Below are 21396 nucleotides of genomic sequence, written 5' to 3' on the forward strand. Positions count from 1 at the left end.
ATTCTTTTATTAGGAACGTTTCTTGCATTGGAATAAATCTATATCTACACTATAGCTAAGCGATGGGGCACTTCAATCTCAAATCCATTAGTTGCCTTCCTTTACTTGTCAGACTTCTTACATACAATGGATTAAAGCAGGGGTGTCCACACTTCCTAAACAAAGGGCCAGTTTACTGTCATTCAGACTTTAGGGGGGCAGGACTGTGCCCAACTGGCGTAAACAATGCCCCATCTATGGTATTAGGAGGAGGAATAGTGCTCCCTCATTGATGTCAGTGGGAGGAATAGTGCCTGATTGTTGGTGACAGTGGACAGAATGATGTCCCATTGTTAGTGTCACTGGGAGGAGAAGTGCCCTATTGTTTGTCAGTGGCAGGAATAATGCCTCAAGGGCAGGATAAAGGCAAGCAAAGGGCCACACCTGGCCCACAGGCCGCAGTTAGGAGACCACTGGATTGAAGAAAAAATTAATAAGACAGGTTCTTGGACTTAGTATGGCTTTATTTAATATATACTGAATGATTTTGCTCATGATTCCATACCTGAATTTAACGTTGGCCTGGAGTTTGGCTTAAAAGTGTAGCCAACAACCCTGTAGACATGGCTAATGCTGCCCTAAGACCACACACGATTTCTTCTGCGCTCTGATGAAGAAGATATGGCCTTCGAAACGCGTCAGATGAACTGAGTGTCTACCCCCACGATGGGACTCGCGCTGGCTCCTTATCTTTGAAGTCCCTGCGAGGACTTACATGCCTGATTTTATTCGCCGTTTGTGAGTACCTTTTCTTATTAATAAATTTTTGTTTATTGAGGTAATGCGCAAGGTCTGTGCTTCCATCAGAGAGTGTATACAGCTGTTGGAGGTAGTCATTCTAGAACAGGACATCATATATACATGACCTGCAGTCACAGACAGCCACGTCCTCTGCTTGACGATACAACGCTAATATTTACCCTATGAGCCAAGCTCACTGCTACGTGTCTTGTAAATATTACTTTGAGTAAATGATAACCCACAGATTTCTTCCATGAACCTACAAATCTCTGTAACACTCTTGTCATCAAACCTGCCACCGCCCTGGGAAACTTCAGCTGAGCAGATGACACAAAGTGGAGAAACAGAAAATACCTTCAGATAAAAACTAGATGCCAAAAATTAGCATACCTGGCAATTTCCAGGAACAAATCTGGCAATACTGAGATTTCGAACAAGTTGCCAGGACATTACCGGAGTCATTCAATTCTCCGGGAAGGCTTGCACTGTTTGTAAATGTGTATGCATGGTGCACTGTGCACCTACCTGCAGACAGTCCGGTGGAGGACAAGGGTAGCTGGAGGTCTACGAGGCTACAAGTAAGACCTGGAGTGGCTGAAACACGTCCGAGTACCTGTCAAGCTGTTTTTTGTTAGCCATCTGATGTAATAAAGGATATAAAAAAATCTTTACTAGCATGTCGGATTCACAGTTGGAGGTCTCTGGGGAATGTAGTTCAGGTGGATGCAGGTTGTACTCATCAGTGGGAAACCCAAATGCACTGTAGCCTGGCCACCAACGTCCCTACCTGATCAAACAAACGGGGACACCGCCAGCATCAAGATGAGAGCTCAGCTGGCCAGGAAGACCCACGGCAGTGTGTGCCTGTAGCCCAGGGGGTGGTGGCATAGTGCACACGTGGTGGGTCTTGGCTGGACAGAAAGGGACCTAGGAAAATGGGTCCTATACCTGCTGATAGCCAAATACACGATCAGTGTCACCAAAATCAAAATGGTGGGGGTAGTTAGGTGTCAGCCAGGTGGCACTGTGCCACTGGATAAATTGACAGGTATAAACCAAGTGCATGTCACCAAAACGGTGTGTAGACGCTGTAGATTCCAGACCTATCCTTTAGCACTCTCATTTTTAGGTGCAGTTTGTCCACAACCATCATTTGGTGCAGCGTGCTACATGATCCACCCCCAGTCTCCAGAATTATGACTTTCCCAAGTATGAAATCTGAAGGCCTTCATTTATCCAGGTCATAGTATATGTTGGAGTATTTATTCACATTCAACTAGACTTCTTCTATAATGTTGAAGACATTTCACCAGACCAAGTTTTTTCCACACTGTTTTTGGGTTTCAGGAACATACCCAGCATTCCTAACAGTCAGACTTGGATGAGGGGTGAAATATCTTCAATATAACAGAACAGGTCCAGTTAAATGTGACCAACTACTACTAGTGATGGATCAGTAGATAAAACAATAAAAAGTAGATAAATAATAAGGAAATCATAATTTTCCCCATCAGAACTGGTCTTCTATCCTCAGCTTTTCTACTGGGCTGCAAGGCTGTCAATCAAAATAAATGACCAATAGGGAGAGTGGAGAGCCAAGGCCGCGTTCAACTTTGCAGAACGTCAAGATTTGCACATAGCATCAACTGACTAAATATGATCCAGGACTTGGGAGTTCACTAAAAGTCACCTTAGATTTGGTTCACACCTACGCAATTTGCTTTTGATCCACTTCTGCAGTGCATTTTGCGTTTTTGTACACACATTTCTGATGTTTTGCACACTTTTTTGATGTGTTCAGCTTTTTTTTTTTTTGACAATTTGTTATTGGGCAGATTAAAAAAAAATAAAATAAAACGCAAAACGTGTCAAACACTAACCAAAATGCGTAAAAACACACATTTTCTGCAGCATCCCCATTGAAGTCTATTGAACCAAAAACACACCATTTTGCATTTAAAATGTCTCTGACCCTTTTCAAAAACACAGAAAAAAAAATGCATTGGTATGAATCAGGCCATACACACTATAAAGGATAGGTTAAACTTCAGGAACATGTTACATGTTCCACTTGTTTTAAGGGTTCCTGCAGCAGCTTTGGTGATCCATGCCCTGTGTGTGACAGCAGTACTGGGAGATGTTCCCCATACCAGCTGTCTCTGTTTGAAAAGAGCATGGCCGTGCAGGGCTCTGCCCACATGGCCAAGTCTTTCATTCACAGAATTCTGTGAATGAACTACAAGAACTGACATCTTTTGAGGATGTCAGCTTGTAGTTTTCAATGAACTGCACAGCGCTGTTGAGCGCTCTGGTAGTTTTCTGATACTTCCTTCCAGTGTGAAACTGCTTACCGTATGATGTACAGGCTGACAGATTACACTGACAGTTTGCAGGAGTCCTGCAGTGCACCAGTGATCTGCAGATCGCTGGTACAATGCTTTGCAGGCTCCTAAAAAAATTAAATAAAATAATAATATGATAGATTTTTTTTTTAAACTATAAATGTTACATTTTTTTACCTGCACAAAAAATTTGCATGTATTAGGGATGCATCAATATATCAGCCGAAAATAGGCAAAATATTGGTATTTTGCCGATAGGTAAAAAGGTGCTGATAGATGCATAGTCGAGCCTCATAGACTTTCATGTAAAAACGCCTCCTAGTGATATATGCAAAATCGAGTCTCATAGAGTTTCATGCAAAGTCACATCCCCATTGACTTCAATGCAAAAACACCCCCCTAGTGACTTCAATGTAAAATCACCAGCCACATTAATTACATTTTTCTGTCTGTTTTGTTTTTTGGCCACGTGCATCCTGAATTTTCTGTTTCGGCACCAGAATTTTCATTTCGGTGCACCACTAGCATTTAATTATTGTTTTATAAACGTTAACTTATCTTTTAATACTATATATTTAGTTGGAACTGCCCAGATATGAGAAACGTTTATTTAACCACTTGTCAACAGGGTAAATGTTTTTAATTTTCACACGCTAAAAGTCTGAATTTTTTGCTATAAATTATTTTAAACCACCAATAGTTATATATTTTCTGTAAGCAGAGGCCATGGAGAATAAAATAGTAGTAGCTGCAATTTTTTTATGAGCACAATATTTATCAAATGCATATTTTCAGTAAAAAAAAAAAAAATACAATAAAATAAAAACGAGCACAAAATTGGATTGGATTGCGTTGAGTAAATAGATACCAAACATGTCAAGCTATAAAACTTTGCACACCATGAAAAACACAAAGATTCTCCATAGGTAATGCCTTAAAAACCTTTAGGGCCAGTTCACACTACATGCAGTGTGCTTTTTTTCTGCATTCAAAATGCACAGAAAGTAGGTCATATGGTTGTCAATGTCATAGTTCACATCAGTGCTTGCAGTTCCAGTGCGTTCCGGTTGCAGAAAAAAGAAAGAAAGAAGAACACGCTACATTTTTACTGTACTGAAATGCAGTAAAAACGCACTGGAACGCACATGTCCCTATTAAAACAAAGAGAGGGGGGGAAAAATAAACTGGAACGCATCAAAAAGCGCATGAAGAAACACATCCGGACTGCGTTTCTATGGTGTGAACCAGCCCTTACAGTATCAGTTTAGAGTTACAATGAATTATTGTCCCAGATCTCCATAAAAGTGATCTAGCCCCAACCAGATCAATTCACCTTGAAAGCCCATCGTTGGCTCTAAAAATCCATACAAGATCATGACTGCAGCAGCATCCTTGAGCTTGCTTTAACCCCTTGAATACCAGGTTTATAAACTTCCCTTGGTAGACAAGGGGCTAAAGAAGAAGTGGAAGGTAAACCAGAAGTAGGATATTGTTTTATGATCAATTGGTGATAAAAGAAAAACATATAAGCATTTCATATTTTAACAGATTTCCTGGAAGAAGAAAACCAGCATGACAGCCTTACAAATACCCTGAGATGTTCACTTAATGTGACCCGCACAACACATTCTGCTAATTAGTTCATCCAGTTTTATCCAGTTCAAAACTCACAGGAACACACACACAGCTCCTTTACCCCCGGTTCACATATATGCGGCAGTGCGGGACGCGTTTAACGTGGGCACAGCGTGCTCCCAGCACAAAGACTGCGGTGTCACTGAGAGCCCCGGGTCCCGTTCTAACGATTGGGACCCAGGACTCCGGGTTACATGATCGCTGTAATAGCCTCTGATTGGCCATCAAAGTGATCAGTCACTGTACACCATGGCCCCCTTGTTTTTTTCCTCTATGAATGGAGAAGAGAGATACATTGTATCTCTCTAACTCCTGGCATAAAGAGAAAAAAAAATGTTTGAAAAAAAAAAAAAAGATAAATATTAAAAAATAAAATATAAAGAAAAAATACCTAGATCAAGGTTTGATCTAGTTCAGTGCAAGGGTTAGTGTTTGGGTCAAGGTCATAGTCAAAGTTCAAGATCAAAAGGTCAGGGTCAAAGGTCAGGATTTAAAAAAAAATTGGTGTCAGTTAGTGTCAATGTCAGTGTGTATCAGGTGAAAAAAGAAAAAAAAAAAAAAGACAAAAACCAAATGCGCACTATTGTTTCTGGGCTATACTACGGGTACAAATATCATACGCATATATGGTATCGCTGCGATCGTCAAGAGCTGGAGACTTTATTTTGGTTTGTTCTTTGGTGGTAGGTTATGGTAGTAACAAGAAACACACAGCTAAAAAAAAAATATATTTTTTGTTACTATTTTGGGCCAGTTTTCCCTTGATAAAAAAAAATAAAAAAATTTAGGAGATATCCATTACCATTTACCACCAAAGCCCAATTTGTCCTGAAAAAAAACATGGTATAATTTACCTGGATGTACAAAGTAGCTGTGATATGTACGGTTTTACTAACACATGTCAACGGTGCAAAATTGTGCTTAGGCATTTAGATTTGTTTTACCCTTAGGCGTGAAGGGCTTAAAGCACAAATTCTAACCTTACCCTCAACCTTGAACAGCTGTAGAAACTCTTCTCCTGTACTAGACTAACTCTGATTTAGCTGCACACTGTGAGCTTCTCACATTGTGCATTAGAACTTGCAGCAACTCAAACAGACCCATCTCATTTCCTGGCTGGAGGACACCCAACATCATCTGGTTCTTTCCTCTCCAATTCAACTGCCCATGACCCACTCCTTTCAATTGTTTTTTTTTTTTTTATTGAGTTCTTTCAGCCATGGAGGCTCAGTCATATGTAGGTGTTACCTAGGATGACCAGAATACAAATGCAGCCTGCCTAGGAATGCCCACTCTTTCAGAATGACATTCACCAAGACGTCTTACAACTTGCACAACTCCTCCCAATAGCCAACCAACTGCCTGCAATCAGGCTGAGGGCTCTTGAGAGAAGTACCAAGGCAGTGTGCTGTAATTTTTTTCAGGAAGGTATGTGCAGCACCCTGCCGGCCCCTCACACTTGACATGATCTGCTTTCATTGCATAGAGAACCACTGAGATTCCTGATGATCACTGTGTTTAAAATACGGTATGTAATAAAAAATACTTTAGTCAATAATTTCATTAGACTGTTGATAGGGGAATAAAGGAGGAACCAGGGAAAGCAAGACAATAAGCAGAATAAACGTCAGCTATAACTACGTTGGATGATTATTTATGGTTACATAGTCTACATCAGTGATGGCGAACCTGTGGCACGCGTGCCACAGCCGGCACGCCGAGCCTCATCTGTGGGCACGCCAGGAGAATACCGTATTTTTCGCTCCATAAGACGCACTTTTTTTCCCCCAAAAAAGGGGGGAAAATGTCAGTGCGTCTTATGGAGCGAATATAGAGCGGCCGGTCCGGTATTTCCACCGCCGCCGTGTCAGAATACCGGGCCGGCCGCTCAGCTCTGCAGTGGGACCATACCTGTCCCTCTATCCAGCGGCGCACTGTCTTCCCGGCTTCTGTAGTGTGCGTGACAGCCAGGTCCCAAGTGCGCATGCGCAAGAAGCAGTGCTCTTTGTGAATGGTAAGGTGGTACCTGGGACACATGACAGATCCCAGAAGCCGCCGGACCAATCACAAAGCGCAGCGCTTCTCGCACATGCGCACTGGGCATCCGGCTGTCCGACGAGCGCCCACACTACAGAAGCCGGGAAGACAGCGCGCGGCTGGATAAAGGAACAGGTAAGATAAAAAAAAAACTCTGCGGAAGTAAGAGCGGGTACCTGTCAAATTCAGGTACCCGCTCCCTCTCCCTCCCCAAAGGTCAGCAGTCATCTGTACTGTCCGCAGTCTCTGGTCATCCCTGTGCTTTCCGCAGTCTCTGGTCATCCCTGTACTTTCCGCAGTCTCTGGTCATCCCTGTACTGTCTGCAGTCTCTGGTCATCCCTGTACTGTGTCCTCAGTCTCTGGTCATCCCTGTACTGTGTCCTCAGTCTCTGGTCATCCCCTGTACTGTCCGCAGTCTCTGGTCATCCCCTGTACTGTCCGCAGTCTCTGGTCATCCCCTGTACTGTCCGCAGTCTCTGGTCATCCCCTGTACTGTCCGCAGTCTCTGGTCATCCCCTGTACTGTCCGCAGTCTCTGGTCATCCCCTGTACTGTCCGCAGTCTCTGGTCATCTCCTGTACCGTGTCCGCAGTCTCTGGTCATCTCCTGTACCGTGTCCGCAGTCTCTGGTCATCTCCTGTACCGTGTCCGCAGTCTCTGGTCATCTCCTGTACCGTGTCCGCAGTCTCTGGTCATCCCTGTACCGTGTCCGCAGTCTCTGGTCATCCCTGTACCGTGTCCGCAGTCTCTGGTCATCCCTGTACCGTGTCCGCAGTCTCTGGTCATCCCTGTACCGTGTCCGCAGTCTCTGGTCATCCCTGTACCGTGTCCGCAGTCTCTGGTCATCCCTGTACCGTGTCCGCAGTCTCTGGTCATCCCTGTACCGTGTCCGCAGTCTCTGGTCATCCCTGTACCGTGTCCGCAGTCTCTGGTCATCCCTGTACCGTGTCCGCAGTCTCTGGTCATCCCTGTACCGTGTCCGCAGTCTCTGGTCATCCCTGTACCGTGTCCGCAGTCTCTGGTCATCCCTGTACCGTGTCCGCAGTCTCTGGTCATCCCTGTACCGTGTCCGCAGTCTCTGGTCATCCCTGTACCGTGTCCGCAGTCTCTGGTCATCCCTGTACCGTGTCCGCAGTCTCTGGTCATCCCTGTACCGTGTCCGCAGTCTCTGGTCATCCCTGTACCGTGTCCGCAGTCTCTGGTCATCCCTGTACCGTGTCCGCAGTCTCTGGTCATCCCTGTACCGTGTCCGCAGTCTCTGGTCATCCCTGTACCGTGTCCGCAGTCTCTGGTCATCCCTGTACCGTGTCCGCAGTCTCTGGTCATCCCTGTACCGTGTCCGCAGTCTCTGGTCATCCCTGTACCGTGTCCGCAGTCTCTGGTCATCCCTGTACCGTGTCCGCAGTCTCTGGTCATCCCTGTACCGTGTCCGCAGTCTCTGGTCATCCCTGTACCGTGTCCGCAGTCTCTGGTCATCCCTGTACCGTGTCCGCAGTCTCTGGTCATCCCTGTACCGTGTCCGCAGTCTCTGGTCATCCCTGTACCGTGTCCGCAGTCTCTGGTCATCCCTGTACCGTGTCCGCAGTCTCTGGTCATCCCTGTACCGTGTCCGCAGTCTCTGGTCATCCCTGTACCGTGTCCGCAGTCTCTGGTCATCCCTGTACCGTGTCCGCAGTCTCTGGTCATCCCTGTACCGTGTCCGCAGTCTCTGGTCATCCCTGTACCGTGTCCGCAGTCTCTGGTCATCCCTGTACTGTGTCCGCAGTCTCTGGTCATCCCTGTACTGTGTCCGCAGTCTCTGGTCATCCCTGTACTGTGTCCGCAGTCTCTGGTCATCCCTGTACTGTGTCCGCAGTCTTTGGTCATCCCTGTACTGTCCGCAGTCTCTGGTCATCCCAGTACTGTTAATTAGTTTGCACTACTGTACGAGTTGTTTTTTCTAAACCAAAAGCTCGATATTCAGGTTTCATTGCAGTGTTGGCACTTTGAAAGAAATAAGTTGGTTTTGGGTTGCAGTTTGGGCACTCGGGCTCAAAAAGGTTCGCCATCACTGGTCTACATGTTCCAGATGAATACAAAGTATTCCTTTATATAATGACATCAATTACAGGCTTTACTCTGCCTTTAAGTATGATTAAGCAAAGCACGCTTATGACGTCATGACATAGTATTTTCCCAGGTGACAGCTGAACATAGAACAAATATAAAACTGCGCAGTCAGTTCTTGGCAATCACTGCACTGTGACATTCTTCAAAGACTAACAAAATGTAACCATATAACACAAACCTGGGGCCATACACACCAAACAGCTCAGTTAGAAATTGCATGTGATGGATTTAAAGAAAGACAAAACCAGAAAGCATTCAATGTCATTCATGTGACATAAGACCCAAGTGCCATTGAGCAAACTGAAAACAAGCCTCTCCAAGGCGGGGGGTAAGCAACCTTTGAAAGGTGGAAAGCTACCTGAACATCAAAGAAAACAAAGAAGACCAGGATTTGGCACCTTTTTTTCTTTATCTCTTTTTTTTAAGAAATTAACTAGCAGGGCTTAACTACAAAGTACAGATTAAAGTGTTACTAAACCCACAACAGTAAAATCAGTCTGTATATGCAGTAAAGCATGCTTGTTATACTCACTGTGGAACTTAAGGGGTTAATGCTCTGCAATGTGTAAAAAGGCTGTTTGATCCTGTCTTCTCTGCTCCTCCTCTTGTTCAAATGTTCACATCTTATCTTCTGATAAGACAGACTGAACCCGTAGCCATTCTGCACATGCTCAGTTTGGTGTGTATGGCTAGGGAGGGGGTTTTTTTCTTGGTAGAGTGCTTGTGATCAGCACAGGGCCAATCAGCACTGTCCAGACAGAGGTCAGGGGTTTTGCATCCTCCTAGGAGCAGAAAGAAAACTCTTCCTACAATTTTAACCAGTGCTCTGCTGAAGTCACAAGACTGCTGACTAACTCTCTGATGAGAAAAGGTATTTAGCAGTTTATATTTACTAAAATAATTGCACTTCCATGTTCTGTGTACTGTGGGAGACCAGATATATTGAATGCAGGGTCCTGGGTTTAGTAACACTTTAAAATATAAAACAAATGACACTGTAAAAATATAAAAACTTAGCCTACCTTAAAGGAGAAGTAGGGCCAAAGCTCATTTAGCACTACTTCTCCTGTGACTCGTATTCAACAGACAGCAAGCGAAAGTCCGTTATCAGCTAAGGACATTCAACTGAACCAGGCTCTGGAGAGCTGGGATTCACCCAGATACCTGAACCAGCAGCTGACTCAATCTCTTTGCACACCACTGAGAGTCTGAGCCAGCTGCTCCCACCCCCTGCACAGCCCGGCGTTCCTGTGAGCGCTGGAGGGGCAAAGCAGAGAGCCAGTGACTGACAGTCACCGCTCTGCTAAATGAAAGTTGAAAACTGAGCAATCAGCAGCCTTTGATCACTCAGTTCTAGGTCTTAGAGGTGGTGGGGGACAAATGCAGCATTAGTTTGATGCTACATCCACACAGGCGAGTATGTAAATTTGTTTGTTATTTTTAATTCCCAAATATGGTTGACAGTGGACACAATCAGAGTATTGGACAGCATCAGAAGGGCAGCAGACAGTGTTTGGACAATGTCGGTAGGGCAGTGGATAGTGTCAGTAGAGCAATGGATGATGTCAGTAGAGCAGAGGTTGGTGTCAATGGTGTCAGTAGAGCAGTGGATGGGGTCAGTAGAGCAGTGGATGGGGTCAGTAGTTTTTTTATTTTTATTATCTTTTACATAGTTTAACACTGCTGTTGGGGGGCTTTGGTTAAACATCAGGGGGGCTTTGGTGAATATCAGGGGGGTAAACAGACCTCTGATGTCTCACTTTTGTGACAGAGAAAGGAGATGGAGGACACAGTCCTCAATCTCCATCTGCACACCCTCATCTGCACAGAAACAATGAACAGGAAGAGCTCTGCAGTCGCAGGTTCCTCTAGAGTTTTCTAGGGGTTCCTGGATCTGTGACCTCTCATTTTATCATTTAACGGTGGCTGCATAGTTCTGGGGCCAAAAACCACCTTGCAGAGCCAGCGGCATGAACCCAATGATCTGTATACTTGTCTGTAAGGGAGACACTCGCAATACCAGCCTCATTTCTGCTTTTGGGATTATAATTCTCCGTGGGTCACAGACTGCCTAGAGCAGCGGTTCTCAACCTGGGGGTCGCGACCCCTTTGGGGGTCGAACGACCATTTCCCAGGGGTCGCCTAAGACCATCGGAAAACACATATTTCCGATGGTCTTAGGAACCGAGACACCGCTCCTCTCTCTGGCGATGTGTGGGCGGGATGATACGCTGCTCCTGTCACCTGGCCACACCTCCGGGATCGCTCAGCAGCTCCGCCTCCTCGCCGCTGATTGGCCACCGGAACTGTAGCTCAGGAGAGGCACACAGGCGGCCAATCACCGGCGAGGAGGTGGAGCTTGGAGAGGAGGAGCCGAGCGGCAGCGCGCGCACATCAAAGAAGATCGAGGGAGCTGCCGGAGCGAGTGAAGAGGAGAGCGGCCAGAGAAGGAAGACAGCTGACAGGTAAGTGAGAGAGCGAGCCCAGGCTGTCACTAATACCAACGATGGGGCACTATTCCTCCCCCCACTGACACCAACGATGGGGCACTATTCCTCCCCCCACTGACACCAACGATGGGGCACTATTCCTCCCCCCACTGACACCAACGATGGGGCACTATTCCTCCCCCCACTGACACCAACGATGGGGCACTATTCCTCCCCCCACTGACACCAACGATGGCGCACTATTCCTCCCCCCACTGACACCAACGATGGGGCACTATTCCTCCCCCCACTGACACCAACGATGGGGCACTATTCCTCCCCCCACTGACACCAATGATGGGACACTATTTCCCCCCCCACTGACACCAACGATGGGGCACTATTTCCCCCCCCCCCCTGACCCCAATGATGGGGCACTATTCTCCCCTCCACCACACTGACACCAATGATGGGGCACTACTCCCCCCACTGACACCAATGATGGGGCACTACTCCCCCCACTGACACCAATGATGGGGCACTACTCCCCCCACTGACACCAATGATGGGGCACTACTCCCCCCACTGACACCAATGATGGGGCACTACTCCCCCCACTGACACCAATGATGGGGCACTACTCCCCCCACTGACACCAATGATGGGGCACTACTCCCCCCACTGACACCAATGATGGGGCACTACTCCCCCCACTGACACCAATGATGGGGCACTACTCCCCCCACTGACACCAATGATGGGGCACTACTCCCCCCACCGACACTAATGATGGGGCACTACTCCCCCCACCGACACTAATGATGGGGCACTACTCCCCCCACCGACACCAATGATGGGGCACTACTCCCCCCACCGACACCAATGATGGGGCACTACTCCCCCCACCGACACCAATGATGGGGCACTATTCCTCCCACCGACACCAATGATGGGGCACTATTCCTCCCACCGACACCAATGATGGGGCACTATTCCTCCCACTGACACCAATGATGGGGCACTATTCCTCCCACTGACACCAATGATGGGGCACTATTCCTCCCACTGACACCAATGATGGGGCACTATTCCTCCCACTGACACCAATGATGGGGCACTATTCCTCCCACTGACACCAATGATGGGGCACTATTCCTCCCACTGACACCAATGATGGGGCACTATTCCTCCCACTGACACCAATGATGGGGCACTATTCCTCCCACTGACACCAATGATGGGGCACTATTCCTCCCACTGACACCAACGATGGGGCACTATTCCTCCCACTGACACCAACGATGGGGCACTATTCCTCCCACTGACACCAACGATGGGGCACTATTCCTCCCACTGACACCAACGATGGGGCACTATTCCTCCCACTGATACCAACGATGGGGCACTATTCCTCCCACTGATACCAACGATGGGGCACTATTCCTCCCACTGACACCAGTGATGGGGCACTATTCCTCCCACTGACACCAGTGATGGGGCACTATTCCTCCCACTGACACCAGTGATGGGGCACTATTCCTCCCACTGACACCAGTGATGGGGCACTATTCCTCCCACTGACACCAGTGATGGGGCACTATTCCTCCCACTGATACCAACGATGGGGCACTATTCATCCCACTGACATCAGTGATGGGGCACTACTCCTCCCACTGCAAAATTACAGTTATGAAGTAGCAACGAAAATAATTTTATGGTTGGGGGTCACCACAACATGAGGAACTGTATTAAGGGGTCGCGGCATTAGAAAGGTTGAGAACCACTGGCCTAGAGCAAGTCAGCATCCTTTGGTTGGTGAGGAAGTGGTGGGAGGCTTGGAGCGAAGCGGTTAAAATTGCCTGCACCACTCTAAAGGGGCCTATTCATACTGACCCCAGGTAAAACAAGGGTTCCTCTGGGGTAAAAAGGTTGAGAAAGGCTGCTCTAAGGGCTTGTTTACACTTGTAGTCCACCTTAAGCTGCAAAAGCAGCAGCCAGGGACATACACATACCGTGGCCTTAATGCTTTGTAGCAGGAATGATCTCCCCTGTGGTGTTTAGCCAAATGTACAGAATGTGACCCTTTCAAGTGAATGCAACGCACAGTATGACTGTGGTAGTTCTGAATTTTATGGGGTTAAAACAGGTTGTGAAAAGGTAACATATCAGCTCCTCACTGCCTATCAAATGCCTCTGAAAAGCTCAAGTGCAGCTCACTTTTTAGAGGAGCCACAGTCCTTGACGCATTTGTAAACAAGTCCTTACTCTTTGTATTTGCGCCATCATTGGAAGTAGAAAATAATACATCTTTAATTTAAACTTCCGCCTTCACAGCAGAAACATGCTTTGTGTATAGACATTGTTAATTATTCAGAATGACAACTTCAATATGTAAAGGAGGCCTATTCCACTCCAGCTGTAACTGAATGTGATGTTAAAAGCAAGATCTATATTGGATACTTCCAGGTGACCAGATATCATTGAGGCATAGACAGTCCCATTGTGCACCCACCTGAACTTGTAGGGGGAGATTTGGACTACAATTAACAAGTTCACTACTATAAGGGCTCGTTCACACTTGACTTTATTTCTAACTCTTGCCAAACGCCCCTATAGCGTTTGACAGGTGTTTGGGAAGCATTTTTAATGCTCCCCAAAATGCCCTCCAAATGCCCTATGCACGGTTTTGAGGCGGTTGATAGGCGTTTGCCAAGCGTTAAAACCGCATCAAACACCTATAATGAAGTTAAATGGTATTAACACTTCGCAACTGCATCTCAACCGCACTGCAAACACCTGCCAGGCGTTTGCGGAGCAATACCATAGACTTAAATGGGAGGCTTCAACTCCTGACTCGACACGAGGCATCAGTTTTGCCGCAATGCTACAGCTTCAGTGTGAACAGCACTGTGTGCTGCCATGAGCAGAATTTTTATAGGAGTTTGAGAAGCGTTAAAAACACTTCCCAAACACCTGTCTGACGCCTGCTGACAAAGCTAGTGTGAACTAAACCTTACTTGCTCATCTAGCCACATCTCATCCACAGCATTTATTAGAGCTGAATAAATCTGAACAAGTTAAAAATCAAAGCTTCTATTGACAAGTTGTACAATCTGTGCTGTCAATCTGCACGTCATACAGGACAGGGTTGGGCATAATGCATCATTTCAGGGAAAGTCCTGGTCTGTATGTTAGTCACTGTCTCAATAGAATACAAGGATGTAAAAGGAGTTATTTGTTTACATTTCTGGTGCATGTTGACAGGTGGCAACAGCTCATCATTATAAAACCATATACTTGTGAACTGAAGCAGAGCTGTGCTTTAACATTGTAATTGCTACAATCACTGAGATTATACAATCTGTTGACTTTTGGTTTTAACATTAACCTGAAGCCATTAATCTCAGATACAATTACAGCTGAATGAAGTGTGATGTTCTCCTTGTGCTATCTCAGATGTGATTTTACCATGCAGATTGTGGGAGTTATCTGCTGATAAGGCACAACACAACTTCCAATTTAAGCCCCGAACACATGATGAGAATATTGGACAAATGATAATCAGTTTTTTGGGGGGGTTTTTTGCATGCCAGTCTCATATCGATAATAAAAAGGTTACTAAAGTTACGAAAATTATCGTAGGACAGAATAAAAATTCAGAAGTTATGTAAAATATTTGAATTGTATTTTTGGACGAAAACGGTGCTGATTAAATGAAAAATGTACAATTTGATATAGTATGAGAAAAAAAGTTGTGCTTCTTCCTTCGAATAATTCCGGATGAGAGCTGTGTACTAATATTCAGATTATCGTATGATCGCTTTGAAAGCAGTATTTTTTGTACGATTTTCTGATCGTGTGTAGTAGACTTTAAGCTGGCCATAGATGGATCATATCTCGACCGGTTTAGCAGCACCACCTTGCCAAGATTTGATCCATCTATGGGGCACGTTGGCTGTACCCAACCATCAATCAACTTTAGTACAACCAGCCTGTCGGATTGTTTACATATGATTATGGACGGTGGCTATAGATGCTAGCAGTAACAGTTGTGTTCGGTGGGTCTGGAAGACTCCCTGCCAGCAGAAAATGATAGTGTTGATTGATGATGGAATCGAGCAATTTTCTTTCCTTCCACCTGTGGTGGAGGGGAAAAAAAAAAATCATCTATGGCTACATGAAGGCAAGCAATAGACGATACGATTTTCTTTCCTGCAACCATTGATTGCAAGAAAGAAAATCACTCGATTCCCTCATCAACACAGTCAGTGTTGGGGGGGGGGGGGAGGTGAGTCCCTCCTGCAGCACTATTGTGTCCTGCCAACAGAACACAATGATCTATGCTGGTAGCTGTAGCCACCGGCAGTATTCACATCCTAAAAATCCAACGGACTGAATTCACTGAAGTCCACTGATGGATCAACTGAAGTACAACCAGCCTGCCCATAGATGGATTGAATTTCAGAAGGTTCCTGCTGAACTGGCCAAAATTCAATCCATCTAGGACTAGCTTAAGCTGGCCATAGAATATTTGTTCAATTAGACTCCTTCATCCACACAAACGAGATGAAAGGATGGAGCAATCCCACCCCCGCCCTTCCCCACTGGGACACTGTATTCTAACAGCAGGACACGGCAGTGTCAGAATAAATGGATCACAGGCTGCAGTCATTGATCTACCAAAGTTTTCCAACTTGTTCATCCAACAGAAGTCGATCTAACAACTGACTTGAATGTCAAGCAGGGACTGCCACACGCTGAAGGAAATTTGGCCAGTCCCTGCTGACCCAGCCAAACTTCAATCCATCTATGCCTGGCTTTAGATGCTTATTCAACTAGACAGCTTAAAAAAAACTCAGTGTAATGTCCAGGAATGCAAGTCATCCAGATTTCACCACAGTTACCAGTTACAGAATTTAGAAGACACAGTCATGCTTTATTTCGGGGGGAGGGGGGCACCATCTAGTGCAAAATATTGTTAGAACCTCTTCCAGGTTTTAGCTATTAGCATCCAAACTGGGGAGATTTCTCTGAACTTCAGTTAACTTTTCTCTAATGAAATGGGGACGTGAGAACCTCTGTCTGGTTTTTATTGTTATACAGGTCCCCACTGGGGATATTTCCCCTTCTTTTGTGTCCCTGAGAAAGGAAGTGAAGGCAAATCTCTCTAGCTGAAACAATAACCCAAAGAAATGTTTTGGCTGGAGCTTCACTTAAAAACTTGCCTTTAATGGCTAGGCTCACTTTAAAAAAAATGCTCATAAATTTTGCAGGAAACAATTGTGTAGCTATTTGTATTCATTTATTTTACACAGCATTGCAGCCGTGATCAGTGCATGGCGGGTGCAATGCCAGACACCTGCAGGCTCTTCATGCAGCACTCTACAGGCTTTCAGTTTGAGAAGAAACCCTATGCAGTCACAGGGGAAGGGAGGAATCTGCTTCCCTTCCAGCCCTGTCATCCAAGCAAAATTAGCAATTTAAAAAAAAAAAAAAACTTTGAATTTATGGAAAATGGATGCACATTTCCATCCATGTTAGTTGGGCACTGACATTTGTTGACATGCATTTTAACGTGTGTTAAACCATACTGCATTTTCACAGGATATTCTGTACATTGCATTGACATACCCGTTGCGTTAAAATGCATACATATTGCATTTTAGGTCAACGCAGTGTTATGGTGTGAATAGGACATATTGGAAATAATTGTTTTTCAGACGTCCTTCCGTTGATCTGCATTTTACAGCTGCGCTAAAACACAGATCAATGCCCTGGCCCTTTATTTAAAAAAAAAAAAAAAAAAATTACTCACCTTGGTCCCAGCCTTTGACACTTGCAATCCTGCAATAATGCATCCCAGCCCAATGCAGGAGTGCATTTTCGCAGCATTGTGAGTGACCAGGAGGCAGCAGTGAGGAACAGTCACATCACCTGCTGGAAGCCGAGACCAGTGGGAGTAGTTTTTACATTTCTTGTAAAGTGATGAAGTCATAAAGTAATGTTGGTAGTGCTGGTAGGGAAGTGCACCTTCCATTGGCATGCATAATTCTGACAATGTGTATAAAGATATATTTTCAATGGCATTTTACTCTGGCTACCATGCACAGCTGCACCAGATTTTGCACTCTCCAGTTTTAGTAAATCTACCAAAATGTCCCTCTACTTTGCAGCAATGGATAATTATGCTTCACCCATCTCAACTCAATGAAGTCATCCGAAGAAACCCAACAATACTCGGTCTGTTTTGGATACGATGATTAGCAGTCATGTCACAAGGGCAACAACTTGTGTTCAGAAACTGACTTGGAATTCTTTTAACTAATTTGCTAATAAAATGTTCTTAATCCACCAAGACGAGTGGATCATGTGAATGTTACGCACCGTACAGATCAGTTTTCACACCTAAATGGTCTTTCTACTTTATAACAAATAGGAATGCATGCAATGAAATGAAATACAGATCAGGACTGACTTATGAAAAGCGACTTGTCAGCAACAACAAAATACCTGGGGGTGCTGCCTCACATATCCCTCCTGCTGTGTGTGGAGAAATCACAATATTTTGCAAACAGGGATTATTGGCCTCCTTTGAGTGTTCCAGACCAAGAGAATTGTTACCCTAAAGTTGGCCATACATGGCTTAAATGTCAGTCGATTCCTGTAAATTAGTTGAAATTCAAGCTGTATGGAGCCCTGCCATCCCTCAACCCCCAGCTCGGAAAACTCAAGAAAGTGAAAGAGCTGGGCAGAAAAAAAAAAAGACTTCCAAAGATGACTGCAGCCAATCAGTTGCAGTCACTGTTCAGGTATCTTGACAGCTGGGGGTGGCAGCTGTCAGAACACAATAGCTGACAGCAGATTAAAAACTTGTATACACAATGAGAATATCAGACGAATGATCATCCAGATTTTTTGCCTGCTAGTCTCATATCAAAAATGAATAGGTTCCTCATAAAACAGGATACAACTTCCTGCAATGGTGTTTTGTATTCTTTCATTTCCAAGCAAATGTGGTTTTGGTCTTTATTTTTTATGGACGAACACTGTACCGATTAAACAAAAATTGTCCGTTCTCGTATCATACGAGAAAAATATTCCTGCTTGTCCCTTTGCATAATTTTGCATTAACTGTCGTGATTGTCTCTCGAAAGCTTTGTAGTAACCATCAGATTATCAGACGATCGCTCCGTAAACGCTATTTTTCGCCCAATTTTCTCATTGTGTGTACTAGACATAATGCTGGCAATACATAGATTTTTAGATGGGAATATTCGTACAAATGTGTGTACATTCCATGAATGGACGAATGTCGTTTCAAAAATTTCACTTGCTTTTAACATTCACTTTTAAAAAAGAATGTAATTTCTGTTCGAAAATCACATACGCTGTCCGAAAAGTTTTCTATGGAGCTCCTTTGAATTTTCTCATCACTGGGGTTGAAAATGAACATTGATTTGACCCCACTAATGATTAGAAAATCAAACAAATGTTCTTAAAGCGGGCTATTGGGTCTAGCGATGCGTCGTCCCACTGCTCCCCACCCGGCCACTGACATTTTGGGCGGGCAGCTTCCAGGTCTCAATCCCCGGCCACTGTCAATCGCCAGGCGGGGATGACATCACTGCAATGCATACACGGGATTTGAGTCAGATTCGGCATTTTTGAATTTGTACAGTGAGCTGCGCACAAACCATATCTCCTCTGCATTAAAATTCCTGTCTGTTCGCCACTATTTGTTACCTAAAGCTCCACTTTAAAACATTTTTCGAGCGAAAATCTATATGTGTATGGCCATCAATAGGCAAGCCATACATTAAGCAATTTTCTTTCCTGCAACCACAGGTTGCAAGAGGGAGAACTGTTTGATTCCCCCATCAACATATTTAGTGTTAATAAGGGAATCTCTCTTATGCAACTTTTGTATTCTGACAGCAGGAGGTTTCCCTGCTGCCTGCTATAATCGAACAGAAGACCCTTTCAAAGCTTAGGGAGATTCACGCTCTCTATTTATCCTGTTTACCATTATCAGGGAAAGTACAAAACAATACCAAATTTTGTGTTGTCACCAAAACAGGAAGAGAGGGTAAATCTTCCAATGGGGACACAAGTTCTGGTGACAGCAAAGCACTTCCTCACTGTGGAGGTAGTTCCTCTCACTTCCTGTTTAGCACTGGGACAGAAAGTGATAGAAAATCTCCCCAATGGAATGCAGAAGGCAAAAAAAACTGACAGGGGTTAGCTACTTTATGCAAAAAGAAAAAAAAGTTTTACTTTCAGTTCCACTACAATCATCTGATGTCAGGTGTGGGCTGTGTACAGACCTTGTTGTGAAGTGGGTTATCCAATGTACTATTAGATGTCTATGTAGTGCTGGGGGGGTAATTTTATGGTCTGTGGGGATGAAGATCACCCTGCACACAAGAACAATACACCCAGCAGTGTCCTCCCCCAGCACTGATCCCCCAGGACAGGTCAATTCGCAAGTGATGGAAGAAGTTGCAGAGCCCCTCTCACCTCCACTGTCTGTCCCAGCTCCAGATCGAAGCCCACCACACAGATACAATGCAGCCACGAAGAGAAGCGATCCCATGGAAGAATCAGGGTCTCCCCGCCGGGGCTCTGCGCCTCCTCTCTCCCCTCCATCCCCAAGGCAGACATATCTAAAGCCACCAAGCTTCCATCCAGCCGTCAATCAACATTTCCACGTCATCACTGAGCGGCGGCAGCCGGCAGGTGACGGAAGAGAACAAGAGGAAACTCCGAGAGGAGTCTGGCTGTAGAATGGAGCTCTATTTTCGACAGGAAGCATGTGACCTCCACTCCCCATTTTTTTTGTGAACTTTAATGTAACAAGCAAGCAGAGGCTACAGAATGGAGCTCCACTCGACAGGAAGCATGTGACCTCCTCTCCAGCTTTTTTTTTAATTTAATGAACTTTAATGTCATAAATAACCAATGAACACAACTCAAGGAAGTGGAGGTCACATTTTTCCTCTATACTTTTCAAGGGGGTATAACTGCAGGCTGACTGGAGCTCCACTCTGGAAAGGAAACATGCGACCTCCACTCCAACTTTGTTTTTGTTTTAGACAACACTTACCCTCCAGAGTATTTACCCCCCTTCCTGACCAGGCCATTTGTTGTGTTACGGCTCTGCGTTACTTTCACGGACAATTGCGTGGTCATGCAACGCTGCACCCAAATTAAATTTATGTCCTTTTTTTCCCACAAAATCACAATATGTGTAAATTTATTGGTTTACGTGAAAGTTATAGTGTTTACAAATGGCGGTATATAAACCGGGATTTTTTCTGTTTTACCAGTAATGGCGGCGATCAGCAACTTATAAAGCGACTGCAGTAGACATTCTGACACGGGGGAGGGAACTGACTTGGTGCCACTGACGTCCCCATTGACACCAATACAATGATCAGTGCTAATAAAAAGCACTGATACTGTACTAATGGCACTGCGCAGGAAGGGGTTAACATGTGGGGCGAACAAAGGGTTAACTGTGTGCTGTTTTACTAAGTGTGGTAGTGCTTCACTGTAAGCACACTGCTTTGCATGGCAAAGCAGTGTGCAGGAGCTGACAGGAGAGAACCATTTTGTTTACAAACAGTTTTCCCCCCTTCCCCGTCGCAGATGCTCGGCAATCACCGGACACCAGCGAGTAATCACTGGCTCGCATGCGCCCCCTACCCAGAAATGGAAAATCACTTATATATACACGTGATTTTGCGCACAGCTGCCACCCTGTAGCAGTATTTCTACTATGGGGCAGTGCTAAAGAGGTTAAAGCAGAGTTCCAGTTGAATAAAAAAAATATAACAGAAGCTACAAAAACTGTAGCTGTTGACTTTAAAATACAGACACTTACCTGTCCCTCGGTCCAGCGGTATCCGCACCATGGCCGTCTTTTCTCCCCGACGTCGGCATCTTCAGTGTGGACACCCGGCTGTGACAGCTTGCGGCTACTCAGCCGAGTGCCTACTGCGCATGCGTGAGTAGCGCTGCACTTTGTGAATGGTCCCATAGTCCCCATAGCGTTGCACTTTGTG

The 21396-nt window shown here is 45.3% G+C and overlaps 1 protein-coding gene across 1 annotated transcript in view; it reads right to left on the bottom strand.

The window, feature by feature from the left end:
- The window catches only part of DENND6A (DENN domain containing 6A), a 119984-nt gene extending 99887 nt beyond the window's left edge, over window positions 1-20097 (bottom strand). The window contains exon 1 of the mRNA XM_089678748.1: window positions 19850-20097. Within this exon, the coding sequence (XP_089534874.1) occupies window positions 19850-19993 (144 nt within the window). The 5' untranslated portion in view covers window positions 19994-20097. The remainder of the gene's footprint in view (window positions 1-19849) is intronic.
- Between the last annotated feature and the right edge of the window lie 1299 nt (window positions 20098-21396).

This window comes from Staurois parvus, unplaced genomic scaffold (assembly GCF_062004578.1).
Source record: "Staurois parvus isolate SC_StPar_1 unplaced genomic scaffold, SC_StPar_1.0 ptg000209l, whole genome shotgun sequence".
NCBI classification, from domain to species: Eukaryota; Metazoa; Chordata; class Amphibia; order Anura; family Ranidae; genus Staurois; species Staurois parvus.